The sequence below is a fragment of the Lithobates pipiens genome, unplaced genomic scaffold (genome assembly GCF_037356315.1).
Source record: "Lithobates pipiens isolate NorthernLeopardFrog02 unplaced genomic scaffold, aLitPip1_a1.2 Scaffold_18, whole genome shotgun sequence".
Classification (NCBI taxonomy): domain Eukaryota; kingdom Metazoa; phylum Chordata; class Amphibia; order Anura; family Ranidae; genus Lithobates; species Lithobates pipiens.
In genome coordinates, this window is record NW_027507758.1 from 207,233,101 (window position 1) to 207,248,743 (window position 15,643).

The following is a 15,643-nucleotide window of genomic DNA, read 5'->3' on the forward strand; positions in this document are numbered from 1 at the left end:
CCAAGGAGCAAGTGAAGATGGTCCCTGGGACAGTCTGATGTAGTGCAGCGCTTACTTCCAGCTGAAGAGTAGGTAACAGGGTAGAGCACCGCTGGCCTTTGCCTATCTACACTGTCTCCACAGCTCCAGGGTGCAAAAGCAGTTGGTCCCTCTACCCAGCAGCAGACAAAGAATGGTAAAGACCACCCACCTGAAGCGCTGACAGCCGGACAGAAGGTCCACAACCTATGTCTCACACCTACTGATGGCAACCCCTCCCTGTGGTCAAGAGTAGAGATAATGTGGACTATGTGGGTTCACTCTGTCCAACTAATGCATGTCCAGACCGAGGGGTGTGGGGGGGGGGGGGGATGTCACAGACCCAACCCAGGACAGGGGCTTTTGGAGGGGACTGCAGGGAAGGCTCTTGCTTACCGACTATGGGTCCTGGCATTTGAGGGAGCTACAAGCATTCAGGAAGATGTTCGGTTATATCATGCAAAATTATTTATTACCACATTTTTATTTATTTTTTATAACTGTAATTTTTATTAATTTTCAAAGCAAGTACAATATAATCAAGCATTGGAATATTCAATAAGCAGAAGTGAATATAGAATATAACAAACGTTAATTACAGAAGACAGGGAATAATGTCCACATATGCAGGCACAAGGGTGAACTGCATAACCATATATTGTAAATTGAATAACAGTTTATGTAAACCAAAACAAAAATTCCATTTGACAGACGGTCAGGGGCCAGAGACAGAGCAACAAAACATTCACATGGTCATCATGGTGAATCCCGGGGGGGGTGGTTACCTGGAAAATTATATAGCGAGGGTGGATAGGAGAGAGAAAGATGGGAGCGGAAGCCAGAAAGGAGGCGTTACGACCGGCATCTATGATCGTGAAGGGAGTACAGACAGGGGAGCCCCATATTCCGACCGATCCCAGGGTTCCCATACTTTATCAAACTGGGGAATCAAGTCGTGCACCGAGGCCGTCAGATATTCCATTCTCCAAATTTCAGACACCGATTAAAGAAATCTAGGCCGGGGGGGGGGGGGAGTTGCGCCAGACAGACAGCACAGCGGGGCAAGCCTCTTAGCAGCTAATAGAATATAGGAGACCAACAGGTTTGTATTTTTAGGTAAGCCTGGGACAGGACGACCCAACAGTGTAAGGGATCGATAGGGAGGGATACCCCCGTCACCTCCGCCACCAACAATCCCACCGCCATCCAAAAGGGACGTATCAGAGGGCATTTCCAGAAAATATGGAACAGTGACCCAATGCCAAGCCCACATCGCCAGCAACGTGGCGAGACTGAGGGGTCATATTTGTGGATGACATCGGGGGTCCTATACCAAAACATGAGGATTTTAATTGCCGTTTCCCTTTGCGTGACACACTTAGAGGATTTAAAGGTAGAGGACCAAATCCTATCCCATGTCTGTAGGGTGATAGGTTTGTCCAACAACTGAGACCATTTACCCATATACAGATGTGTAAGTTCATTTAAGGGAGTCGACTCATGGAGGAAATTAAATGTAGTTGGTGGGGACCCTGAGCGCAAAGGTGCTCAAAGGCCATCGGGCTATCAAGGATTAAAGTTGGAGATTTGGAGCTAAAGAGGTGTCTGACCTGTAAGTAAAAGTAAAAGAAATGCTTGGGGATGTCATATTTTTCATGTAAATTCTCGAAAGCATGAAATCATTATTACCACATTTAACTGCCAAGGAATCAATGATGGTCTCTGCCAACTTGAAACGCAGTGAGAAGATGATGTAAAAAGAAAACTGGTTAATGAAAGATGGACAGCCCTGGGTCTTCCTGAATACTGGGGGACTGGTGCTGGACTGTCTGGGGGTATACCCACTGACTAATTGAGGCTTAGGGGCCTAGTTGTTAATTAGCTTACTGGTTAATTAGTTCACTGTTAGCTGCTAGCTGTTCATTATATGTACTGATGATATTACTGTTTAAAGCGGTGTTTGTGGGAGGTATGCACAGATGGAGGGGGATATCCTGGGGGGGGGGGGGATCGGTCTGTACGGATGGAGGGGGGTCTACATTGATGGATTTGGGTGGTTTATCCCAAGGGGGGTTCTGCACTGATGGGGGGGTCTATACTTAGTGGAGGGGGGTCTCTACTGAAGAAGGGGAGTCTCCACTGAGGGGCAACTATAGTTGGTGGTAAATGACACCATATTTTGCCACACCGGGTGACAACAACCCTAGTGACACTACTGGTTCTCCCCTCCCTCCTCCTCGTATGTGGTATCTCCTGCTGTGTCACAGAGATTGGGTCTGAAATGCTGGGACAGCCCCTGTTACAAAGACCAGCCACCTAGACCTGCTCTTGAGATAGACAGAAAGCAGATCCAATGCTGGGAAATGTAATCAGTGTGACATGTATCACAGGAGCTGGGATTTTACAGCGGGGAATTCAAATCCAAGCTCTGTGACACAGCGGGGTATCGTGATTCAGGCACTGATGAGGATGCATTTGGTGGGCACTACACTAATAAGGCTGCATTTGGTGGACACTGCATTGATGAGGCTGCATTTGGTGGACACTGCATTGATGAGGCTGCATTTGGTGGACACTGCACTGGTAGGCTTCATGTGCATGCATGTGTCTACGTTAGTGTTCATTTTGGATCATGTGTGTGTGTGTCTGCAAGTGTGTCAAATTGAAATTTGGGTTGTGCTTGTGTGTATGCTAGTGTGTCATTTTAGGATTGTGTGTGTCTGCCATTGTGTAAATTTAGAAGTGTGTGTGTGTCTGCAAGTATGTTCATTTTAGAATTTGTGGGTATTTGTGCATCTGCGTGTTAGTTTGGGATTGTATATGTGGGTGTTATTGTGCTCATTTGGTAGTGTGTGTGACAATCATTGCAGAATGCACACATACATTGATATTGCACACAAACAAAACCATCACAAACACACACAGAAATCACAAAGACATACTGATATTACAAACACACACACACACACACACACACACACACACACACACACACACACACACACAAACCATGACACCCAAACAATAGAAATTACTCTCTCAGGACAGGGGTACTTAGGACATCAGCGCTAGCTGATGCTCCGGACGAAGCAATTCTGCAATCGGTTTGCAAAGAAGAGCTTCATAAGGGTTCCTTTCGAGATTAGTATGAGAAGTTGCAGAGAAGAGTGTAGATTCCGACCCATGACCTGCATAACTTCGGGCATGTCCACTAAATGTGCGACAGTGCCCTCCTGAGAACATCCTTGGAAGCAAAGAGTAGGCTGGAATAAAATGGGCCAGCCTAGCCGGTGTGTAAAACCACCTGTAAAGTATCTTGTATTTTCTAGCATTAGAAAAATTTTTGGAACACCTAGATAATGCTATAGTCATGATCTGCCAGTCCTTCAGGTCCCGGTGTCTCCCCAACTTTGCCTCCCACTGAAGATAAGGCCTCAAATGTGTTTTTTTGAGGACATTATCAATGAGTAAATCAATGATATCAAGCCTGAGGAGTAAGGTCAAGCTCTAAAGAAGCTTTCAAATAGAATCAAGGTGTACCAGGGTAGGTCAAGATTTTATAAGCTGCTGGAGAAAGCACCTAAGCTGTAGGTAACTAAAATATTCTCGCAGGAGATTTCATGAGTGGAACAGAGTGTCAAATGTCACTGCCCTAGTAGGCGTAAACAAAGAGTGGATATCGACAAAGCCATTAGTGGTCCACCAAGAGAACTGCTGAGGATTGTCGCACCCCGGTGGGAACAAAGGACAATACAGGAGACAAAGGGGAGATGAGGAGAAATCAGGCCCGCAGAGAATTTAAACAAATCTCATAGGCGAACGGAACGAGCCAAGCATGGCCAGATTGTGGTAGGACAATGTATGGGGAGAGCCAGGGCAAAGAGGAGACTGGTACCAGATAAGAGCCCACTAAATCAATAGTAGCCAATAACGGCATTTGGTACGTCTCATAGAAGTGAGATAATGGTGCTATATTTTCTGCTGTATAATACACTTGCAAGTTGGGGACCGAGAAGCCACCGTTAATCTTACAGGCATATAACACTTGCATATAACATAGTTAGTAAAGTTGAATAAAGACACCAGTGAGTGTCTACAATTGTTGCAATCCCTGCACATTGCACACATCGGTCCCTACCCTCAAGGAGCCCACAATCCAAGGTCCCCATTCATATACTAGGGCCAATTTTGGACAGAAGCCAATTAACCTACCGGCATGTCTTTAGAGTGTGGGAGGAAACCAAAGTACCCGAAGGAAACCCATACAGGCACAGGGAGAACATGCAAGCTCCAGGCAGGTAGTGGCATGGTTGGGTTTCGAACCAGCTTCCTTTTTTACTACTAGGCGAAAGTGCTCGCCACTACACCACTGTGCCGCCCTGTATTGATTCTGGTTTGAGCGGAAACCCAGATAAACTTTAGGCGTTTGTGCTGATGTATACGCAAAAAATGTAATGGAACTGGGACTGGCAAAACCCGAAAAAAATAAAGCAGTTTTGGAATGTGTGACATACGGCCAATATTCTACCAAATCAAGATAAAGGGAGAGGAGTCCAAGAGAACATCATATCTGATTGTTTCCTGAATAAAAGGAGGGAAGTTGGCTTGATAAAGTTCCCCATAATTTGGAGCAAGCCAGATCCCCAGATAAGGAAAAGAAGGTAGCCACTGAAACAGGAAAGAAGCTTTCACAGTCTATAGTTATGAAAGCGGGAGATTAATGGACATAGGTTTCAATTTAGTAGGATTGACAGATAGTCCTGAGAAGGACGCAAAGGTATCTAGAAGGGAAAGCAAGTTAGGCAGGGAGATCCTAGGGGTAGTCAAGGTCATCGGGATGTCATTTGCAAATAATATCTCATTAGGGGAGCTAGCTATCTCAATGCCTGTTTTGTCTGGGTGAGAACGAACCACCTCCACTAAGGGTTACAAGGCCAAGATAAATAAGAGCGGAGAGAGTGGGCAGCCTTGACAGTTACCACTTCTGAGAGGAAAGACAATTCAAAACCATATTACTTTATTTTAGCCTGAAGGGAATCATAACACTAATACTCATCTCAAAAATGAGGCTCCGAAGCCATAATGGCAGAGTACAGTCATTCAATAAGCCCATGACAAAGTTGAGAGACAAGAACATAGTCGCCAAAGAACAACTATGAACTATATCTTGAAGATGTACAATAAATCTGATTGCGTCTCTCGCCTGTCGCCGTGGAACAAAATTGACCAGATCCTTGTTGATCAAAGTTAAAAAAGAATTTAAGCGATTCGCCAGGATTTTAATCAGTATTTTCAGGTCTATATTAATAAGCAAAATGGGCCTAAAGAATTAGTATATTAGCAGTCAGAAGATTCAAAGGGAAAGCCAATGCATAGCTATCAGGTGGGGAGCTAAAACATCTGCCACTTTACTGTAATATAGTGCCATAAAGCCCCCCAGGCCCATCCTTTTGCCCACTTTAAACTCCTTTATACATTGTAGAACCTCAATTACTTGTATATCACAATCTATAATGCCCTGTACACACGACCGTTTTTTCCATCAGACTAAACGGACGGTCTTTCTGACGGAGTTCCGCTGAAACTGTCCTGCATACACACAATCACACCAAAGTCTGTTCGTTTAGAACGCAATAACGTGCAGCACATACAATGGGACTAGAAAAAGGAAGTTCAAGACCAAGTGCGCCACTCTTTGGGCTCCTTCTGCTGATCTTGTGTTAGTAGAAGTTTGGATGGAGACTAGTCACGTTTTTTAGACTCCAGCTTATTCTGATCGTTTTACTGCTGGTCAGTTTGTGCTTGTGGGTTTGTAGCTGGTTTTCAGTGCACGTGGTCAGTTCGTATTTGTATTCCAGTGCTTTCTGGTCCAGTCGTTTACTGTTCTTCAGCTCGTTCTACACAGGCCTTGCTGTTCTTCAGTGTGTTCAAGTTCATTCTGATCAGCCAAACGTTTTGAAACCATGGTGTGTACATACTTGTTTGAGTCCGTGCTGTGTGGGGGCTTGGTGTTGGGGTTCATATTTTGACGCAAGCCCGGTCCATCATGAACAGGGCGGGGAAGAGTTCATGGATCAATAATTGGTTACTCCAGCGTGACCAAATCTCGCACATGCCTTTGCTTCGTGAGATACAGGAGAATAATCCTGAGGATGTCAGGAATTATCTCAGGATGATAGACCCCATTTTACACCGTCTGTTTGCTTTGCTGACCCTTATATCAGAAGGTAGGATACCTGCATGCGGCAAGCCATTACTCCGGAGCAGAGGCTAGTCGCCATGTTGCAGTACTTGACTGGGAAAAGTCTACAGGACCTCAAGTTCGACAGGCATCTCCCCCCAGACTCTGGGGGTCATTATTCCAGAGACCTGTTCTGCCATAATTCAGGTCCTGCAGAATGACTATATTACAGTAAGTTTTATCCTTTAACATCACATTATATGTATTTAATGTTTGCTAATGTATTGTATTTATATCATCATTCCCCGATTACCTCGATTGGAATATGCGGTGAATGTCCCCTTTATCCTAATGCATGCTGGTATTTTTTTTAATACTCCTTTTTTGGCCTACATGCACATTTGCCTTCACTAACCTACCCAGCATGCTATCCTGGGCCCATATACACCTAGTCCCTTTAACTATGTATATTGTATGTATACAGCTCCATTGTACTGCTTTCCCCAAAACACTCCCTACAATTTGTCCAAATGTAATGTGTGTCCTTAAATTCAGGCAGAATGCCTGAGGCTTTTGGGGGGGGGGGGGCTCCCAAAGTCACTTCAAACCCTCCCATAACCCCCCCGAGCCCCATTCAATTTTATCAATGGGCTATCAGAAGGGGTGAGTAGCCTGATAAGTGGGCCTTATATTTTTGTCTTTTTAAATACTCAAAAAAAAAAAAAATGTAATACTGATGTGCAAGAATGTTTTTGTGTAATCTGCTTGCAATGTTATGTGCAAAAGTGCTTATATATATTTTTTTCTTTTTCTTGTTGACTCCCTGTAGCGTAGAAGGAAACTGTGAATAGCAGACTGTGGCCTCCCATTTTGCTGCCTGTTGGGACTCCAACTGTGGAGGGGCGATAGATGGGAAGCATGTCCACATTGTGCCACCACCCCATTCGGGGTCTTACTATTATAATTATAAGGGGTTTAATAGTGTAGTGTTAATGGCGATGGTGTCAGCACACCGAGTTCCTCCATGTGGACGTGGGGAAAAATGGCCGGATGTCGGATGGAGTCGTCTTCCCCCAGACGGAGTTTTACCAACTTCTCCAGACTGGTAGCCTGGCATTGCCACCTGATGCGGACAACATGAAAGGATTCCCCTTCGTCTTCACAGCTGATTAAGCGTTCGGTCTGGGTAAACACCTGATGAGGCCATTCCCCCAAAGGACCCTCACCCCAGAGAGGAGGGTTTTTAACTATCAGCTGGCCAGAGCGAGAAGAGTCATCGTGAATACCTTTGGGATAATGGCCAGCCGGTTCCGCCTGTTTCTGACAGCAATCCATATGGCAAACTACAAAATCAACCCACCCCATCATCCTGTGCTTTTGCATCCTGCATAATTATTTAAGGAAACAATCTCATAATTATCTAGCCTCAGTTGGGCCTGAGGCCGGACATATTGCTGGAAATTCACTGAGATGCCTGGATACTGGCTTGGCACCCCAAAGCACCTGTCAAGTTTGGCAGAGATATGTGAATTTTTTAATGGGTACGGGGGGCATTGCAATGCCAGACAATGTCTAAAATTTATATTAATTAAAAAAAAATGTTTTCTGCTAAAATCTTGAATTTTCTTTATTGCTTGCTTTTCTTTTTGGCTGTCTCCTAGTGCACTTGTAGTGCTAAGTGTATTTTCCTTTAGTAAATAAGCCCCATTGTCACTGTAAACCCAAAATGACTTACAAAACTGGTATTGAAAGAAAAAGCCACACACTGTTGTATTTCAAAAGGATTACTATGTGCACATTCACCCATGTGCATTTATAAAATGTGTTAAACAATTTTTGGGTTTTTCTCTATATATTTTTTTGGTATTATATTTTTTCATCCACTTTTTTTTTTTGGGTTTTCACAATCTTTTTTTTTTTTTTTTACATCAATATATTATTATTATTTTTTGTCTTTTTTCTTTTAGAAACAGGCACGTTTTAAAACATACACAACTCTGGAACTTACAAAGTTCAATATATAAAACGTCAAGGCAATATCAGACATAGTGTCAAAAATGTCTCGATATTGCCTTCATCAGATGGGGTGATGTCACCCCTGTAAAAGCCACATTTTGAAGATGCACACAAATTGGGAGTCCAAATGGGTAATGTCAACATGTGCTATATCCCATCATGGGGGGATCAATGGACGTGTTTTGTGGGTGCAACCCCTTCCTCTCACCTACTAGCATTATGAGGAAGGGTTGCACCCACAAAACACGTACATTGAGATCCCCTGATGGCAGATAGCACATGTTGACACACCGTGTGCGTCTTCAAAATTTGGCGTTAAAAAAAAAAAAAAAAAAAAAAAAAAAAAACTTAAAATCACAGAATGTGGTCATCTAAAAAGGAAATGAACATGATCAATTTAGTTTTAGGGAAAAAGGGATTTGATTCTCCCCAAAACATCATGTTGGTCATTTCTTGCTGCATGATGTCCAGGCGATAGCATTGATCTCCCCATTCCAGGCCATGATCTTGACAATGAGTGTTGTAAATGGTTCCGCCTCCTCCCCCTTCCACAACCAGATCACCTGAAATTGATGAAAAAAACATGTATTTAGAAATATGCAGGCATACATAGATTACCTGAAGCTGGGGTGTTAGACACTCACCTGGTGGGGAGCCCATGTTGCCCACTTTCTACACCTCTCCTTCCGCCACATCCTCGGGGGGGCTAGGGCTAACTTCCCATTCAGGCTGGCAAGGTCGGGGGTCCCTGGGATCCTGTTGTCTGAGTCTTTTCTGCCCTATGAGAATGAAACAAAAGGTATACTTAGCACACAGATATTTGAGTCCAGAACTAGGAATATGAAACATGCTTAGAAGTGGTGTACAACTGTCTGTTTGGGAAGAGATCCAAGTTGAAGACATGATTCAAATTCCCTTTTAACCAAACTGCAATACTTACCTTTTTTGGCCAAGTTTCACAGATGGAGACATTCCAAGTATCCCCTGGAGCCCCTGTGTGGGTTACCCTAAAAAATGTTCTCTGGTGTCCCACACTAGTGCTCCTGAGTCCAGATGTGTAAACAGCTGCCGAGTGTCCTCTCCACTCCACATTCCACTGAATGAAGTTTGCTATTCATTCTAGTTTCAAAGGTATATACACAACAATATCCTAAACTTCTTTTAATAAGACACATTATCATGACCAAAATGTAGGTATAACCCTGTACCAGCTAAATACATCATATTTATTGGCAAACAATGTTTCTTATGAATGATTACTGTGGCCACGAACATGGAAGTTGCCATTTGAAACTCTAACACAGTAAAGGAAAGCACATGGAGCAGCATGCAAGTTAATTATGATACGCCAAGTACTTACTTTATTGAAGCACCTTCTTGATTCTTGGATACTGAGACGGCTTCCTCAGCCTAAGTTCGGACCAGCACTTTCTCAATTGGTCTTTAAACCGTCGTACCCCAAACTGCAGCTTCAGAGTGGTCACAACTGAGGACATTTGGTCCTTCCGCAAATTGGGACGGGTGTACGGACTATTTTTGCTATCATAATCCTCCCTCCTCAAGATGTCCACCATCTCTTCAAAGGCCATGTTGGTGGCCTTCAATCTCCCCCTGGACCCGGATGTTTGGGGCTCTGGGCTTTGCGCTACTTCCTGAAAATGCCTCCACCATTTTTAACTATATATTTCCACTGCACACCAAAGAGAGAAGGGGTGGGGAATAATCGTGAAAAAACGCCAGGGGCGGGCGACACAGGCGGAGTTTGACACATGCACAGTGTATATAAAGCTAATGCATCTGTCGCAAGTCTGGTCTGTGTGGCAAACGACTATAACTAGATGTTATAATTTCTTAAAAATCAATGATTTTATAACAAAAATGATGTATACATATCACTAGACAGTAGTGGCCAAAAATGTTGGTGACCAGCTTGAAAAATGCTGGGGTCAGAATGATAGTCTTTTCTATTTATTAACATTCAATTTGCAAGTCATGAGCTAAAAATTGTGTGTGATTGATAAAGCACAAACTACAACCGTTTCCCTTTTTTATACACAGCTCAGCCAGGAGGAGGGTCTGCAAAGCTTCAGGCAGGAGGAGGCCGTGGCAAGTGTCTAGTGGCAGCTAGGGGGTGGATGGGCCCAGTAGGAGCCTCACCCAATCCCGGGTGCCTCCCCTCTGCCTTACTGCCAAAAGGCCCAGGAAGGGGGCAATGACAGGACACAGCACTGGGCCTCATTAGGGAAGCCCCCCACCCCTCCCCATGCCGGCCCCCAACGATGAAGAGGCCTATGGCTGCTATCTAGCCACCAGGCTGCTGGAATTACAGAAGGGCCAACACCTCCTCTGTGAGCACATTTTTTTATGAGGCCCTTCAGGAGGGGTTGAGAGGCCAGCTCACAGATAACAGCCACATTTATGAGCAAGCCCATCCTCCTCCTGTCACAAGTCCACCAACAGAGCCACAGTCCCCAAGGAAGGCTGCAGGGCAGCATGGAGGGAAGGCTGCAAGGAAGAGAAGAAAGTGATGGCCTGGGTTCAGTCTGGTCTGACAGAAGGCTGCTTGTCCTGATCTCTGGGATTCCTGGACCAGATTGTGCTCCCTATTATCTGGACTCCTCAAGATCCCAATTTTGTTTTCCACATTCCTTGCAGAGCTGGGCAATGCCTTGGGAAACAGATTCCACAGCTGAGACTATGGTGGGTTTGAGGATTGCAGCTACAGCTTCAGCAATGTGGGCAAAGGTTGAATCAGCAGATTCTGCAAGAGCTGCAGCCATGCACTGTGTGTCTGAGCCACATAGGAAGGGGAGCTCTCCTCTGTGTGGCTGCCTGCTGTGGCTGTATCAGCCATAGAGGTGTTTGCTGGCTGTTTAGAAGATTCTCACAGATCTGTCACAGTGTAAGAACAGGGACGGGAGCGCTCTATAAAAAAAAAAATAAAAAAAAAGTCCACAAAGGCTTCCTGGTATGTCACTTGTAAGGCGATAGAAGCAGGAGCCCCTGGGTCGGTTATTTATATGTATTTAGAGGTGGGCCCAGCGGGAGCCTGGAGCCCTCACATCTGTATCATGAATCGCCGGAACCACTTGGTATATTTTATCAGTTGATGCAGCCAATGGACTGCAGCACTGATCAGTGTATTCTGATAGCGGGGAAATCCGCTGTCAAATATAATGACACAGCAAGGGGGATTTCCCCATCCACCTTGAATGTAAAGATGGGGGAATTGGTTCAATTTCTTTCAATGAGCTGGCTGCACAAAAATACTAAATCAAACTACTTTAATTGTTCCAATTACACTAACCTGATGAAGAAAGTCCAGAAAGAATGAATGTGCTTTAATTTTATCTTCCAACTGATGCAAAAGAATCAAAGACGTATTACTCAAGTAAGCAGTTTCTGTATTGGAGGAAGAGAAAAAAAAAATGTACACAAAATGCAATTATGTTGACATGATATTCTTTGAGTCAAAATATTTTTACAAGATCATATACACTATAAGGACTACATAATGACTTTTTTTTTTTTAAAGTTTAACCTGAAAAGGGCAATGCACACGATTACCTGAATGCATTTACTACAAAAAGTTTGGTGTGCATGTGCACCAAGTAAACTAAGCAAATTTATTGAAACATGGAAAATGCCCATCTGAATAGTTTCCCCCTTTCTTATAATCAAAGTGCGATAAAAATAAATAATAATAAAAAATAAAATAAAAAAAAAGGAAAAGCTCAGCGAATGGATAAAATCTGTTTTAGCACATGCTGTACAATGTGTTAAAACCACAAGCTCTGCCCATAAATGTTGATTAATTTTGACTGTAATTCTATGGCTGGGGCTATATATTAACACTAAATTCAAAGATATTGAAATCCTTGGCTCTCTTAGTATATGTACTAAACTTGAAAGCATTAAAGACTATAAACAGAATTGACTGATAAACATTCTACTTATCTTACCATCAGGTACTGACTCTGCCCATCTAGGATCAGATGCAGGATAGTCATCCACCAAGTCCATGCTTATTTGTGCAACAGCTTGATCTAATTCTTTGTCCGTATTGAAATCCACAGCAGTTGGGAACAGACTGTCTATCATGCACTGTGCCCCAACTGTATCCTTCCTGCAAAATCAAATATTAAGCATTTAGATTTAGTTCACATAAATCCTTATTGAATTTTGAGTTACAAATGTGAATAAACAGGTCCACCAAAAAGAGTACAGTGGAAAAAACAAACATGAACAATGAGGGTTAAACATTACAAAAGGTTACTCAGGCTTGCTAGAACAAAGCTTGAATTAAAATACAATAGTAAATGCAATAGAAATAGTCAATCAAAGGTATCATGTAAAATAAAGGAAAGGAAAGGCAGGAATCAGTGGTACAGAAATCAAGCATATGTTGTCCTATGTAACAGTGTGGTCTTTAATCCAGTTTTCCAAAGTGTAATGGAATATATGGAGGGTGCCGTTTTTCAAAGCCATCAATCTTTCATATGAACAGTACAAGTTTACGTCATCTATAACATCAGACAGCAGTGGGATATTAACGGTCTTCTATCTATGCAGTAAAAGATGTTTTGCTGCTAGGAGGATGGAGATGGTGATGTTTCTAGCTTAAGACAGCATTCTTGTTACATTTAGATGTAATATAGCTAGTTCAAGAGAAGGTTGAATAGGCAAGGAAGTGAAATCAAATAGGAGAACAAATATAGTTCCAAAAAGATCTCAATTTACAGTGCCACAGTATATGTAGCAAAGAGCCTATAAGCTCCACATTTGCTCCAGCAATACGCTGGCGTGCAAAAGTACATTTTGGATAGCTTGCAAGAGGTAAGGTACCATCTTGAAATTATTTTATACATAACTTCCCAAAGATCGGCACAGGAAGCAAGTTTATAAGGAAATTTAAGATCTTTTTTGCAGACATCAGTAGAAAATTGGTTTCCAATGTCTGATTTCCATTTGCACATGGGTGTACTTTTACTAAAAAACCCTTTTATCCTGAAATGTGTTATAGAAGTGAAAGATAGCTTTGGGCTTTCCCTTTAGAGATTAATAGAAAAAGTAAAGAATTGGATTTATTTGCACCGTGGAAGGTAAATGAGCTTAGTGTACTGCCACAGCCCTGGATACCTGGCTGGCGGGGGGGGGGGGGGTGAATATTGGTTTAAGGTTGACCCCTGCACTGTTGTTCTCCAGGGGGCCTGCGTTTTCTCCACGCCCCCCCATTGCCACTGATCCTGGGTATTGAGCCTCTCCCCTGCCCGTATTAGGGAGGTTATTTGTATGTCAGGTCGTGGTATGAGAGGCCATATTGTTGTTTTTTTCTTAAGTAAATGATAGTGCAGGTGCAGTGCTATAATCAATTACCCACACTATAAAAAAGTGCAATGAGCTACTAGTGTAAAATAAACTTCAGTGCAAATTCCAAGACCGTCAAGGAAAAAAAACATCACTAAATAATCCAACTCAACCTTAAATAAGCCTTAAAAGGTAGTACAAATTACTGTGCCAAAATAAACACCGAAAAAACTAAAGTGTCTAGTGCAAAACATACGTCAGAATAAAGTGCACTAGTGCCAATGTGCAAACTAAAAAAATAAAATAATTTAAAATATTAACACGTGCAAATCTCGCTGTAAATTGATCAGGAATAATGCATATATGCAGTACTAAAAAATGAGAAAAGTGCAAATAGTGCAATTAATGCGCTAGCAATCATGCACACAGTGATTGCAAACATCAAAGAGGACCTGACGATCCTAAATCAGGTTGTTAAGCCAGGACCTATTACTCATGGATCAGCTGAGCCTTTATGATTCAAAAAATAGACATATAGCCAACTCCTAAGTAGTACAAAGTCACAATTATTTCTAATAACTCTGCAGCCAACTCGTGATTGCATTAAAGTATCAGTATATAAAAATACACTGAGCCAGTCATCTTCAGATATTCAAGAGTCAATATTGCCCAGAACGAAGATTCAGACACAATCTGCTGGTATTGCACTCATGGGTAGCTGGAAGCTTCCAGGGGAGAGAAAATGAAAAAAATAAAAATAAAAATCATTGCACAGTGCTGCAGTAGATAGGTGGCTAGAGAACTTCAAACATATCCACTTACATAAACAGGGAGTATCAAACGATGTTACGATAGTACAGTCTGACACCGCCACTTAACCATCCAGGAGGCTCTTGCGTAAATCACAAGCTTCACCTACGCATTACATCACAGACACGTGACTTTTTCAAGGGGGTTTTCAATTCTTTTCTTCTTTTTTTATTTTTTTTTACATTTTTTTTTTTTTAAGGCCAGTAAAGGATAATGGCACGTTGGATTTGTAGAGTTCTGTTAGGGATTGGATGCCTTTGGCATGTCAACTGTGTATTCATTCACAAAGAGGGAATGTATATGTTGAGAACATCTAACTGCAGTGGTATTAGCTGGGCAGTGGGAGGAGTAGTTATCAAGTTTGTGAAGGTATTGATAGCTTTACAGGTGGCTTGAATAGATGGGTATTGGGAGTTCCAGAGCTGGGGGTGAAGTAGTGATGAGATTAAGGCCAAGCGGGGCTGTGAACGCGGTAGTAAATTAGATTCTATAGAGGGGGCGTGGCCTGACCAGCAATGGAGTAAGACGTGGGAAGAGTGAGCTCCAGGCGCCGATTCTCCTGATCGTTATCCTGCACGTTAATTTGTCTTTTAAGACACCACATACTGCCTCATACCCGAGTGGACCAAACAGGGAACATGTCTCCTCTGAAAAGAAACACTGGGACCTCGGACAAACTGGCTCAGTTCCACCGCCTGGAACCGGAGCAACGGGCCAAAGATGGCACGGACATGTGCGCGGGGGAGAGACAACATACACCTGATATGGCCAAGGTGTTAGACACCATAGCAGCGTTGCAGGGTACGCCGACGGACAAAATTGAAAGACTGACATCTCCCTGCTCCGACAAGACCTCTCCAAACTAAAGGACAGAGTCACGGAAACAGAAACGAGAATAGGGACTGCAGAGGACCTCATCCACCCGCTGAGACACACCACAGAGGATATGCAGCGGCAAATTCAACAACTGCACTCCCACCAAGATGATATGGAGAACCACTTGTGGAGGTGCAACCTCAGATTCCTTGGTCTCCCGGAAAGAGTGGAGGGTACAGACCCAGCCGAATACCTGGAATCCCTCCTGATTAAGACCTACAGCAGGGAGGTATTCTCCATCACGTTTGCAGTCGAACGTGCCCATCACATTCCGATGAGACCCCCACTGGCCGGACCTCCTCCCCACACGTTTATAGCCAAGTTTTTGAACTTCCGAGACAAAATCCTGCGATTAACCAGAGAAGGGGGAAATATTCAAATCGAAAACAACCAGGTGGCAATGTTCCCGGATTTTTCCAGCGAAGTACAGAGGAG

The 15,643-nt window shown here is 43.2% G+C and overlaps 1 protein-coding gene across 4 annotated transcripts in view; it reads right to left on the reverse strand.

The window, feature by feature from the left end:
- Nucleotides 1-15,643, reverse strand: part of NUP133 (nucleoporin 133) — a 951,293-nt gene that overhangs the window by 418,636 nt on the left and 517,014 nt on the right. For all 4 annotated transcript variants that reach the window (XM_077486543.1, XM_077486541.1, XM_077486544.1 and 1 more), the window contains 2 exons: nucleotides 12,178-12,341; nucleotides 11,523-11,617 (listed from right to left, as the gene is read on the reverse strand). In XM_077486543.1, coding sequence (XP_077342669.1) covers nucleotides 11,523-11,617; nucleotides 12,178-12,341 — 259 coding nt within the window. The remainder of the gene's footprint in view (nucleotides 1-11,522; nucleotides 11,618-12,177; nucleotides 12,342-15,643) is intronic.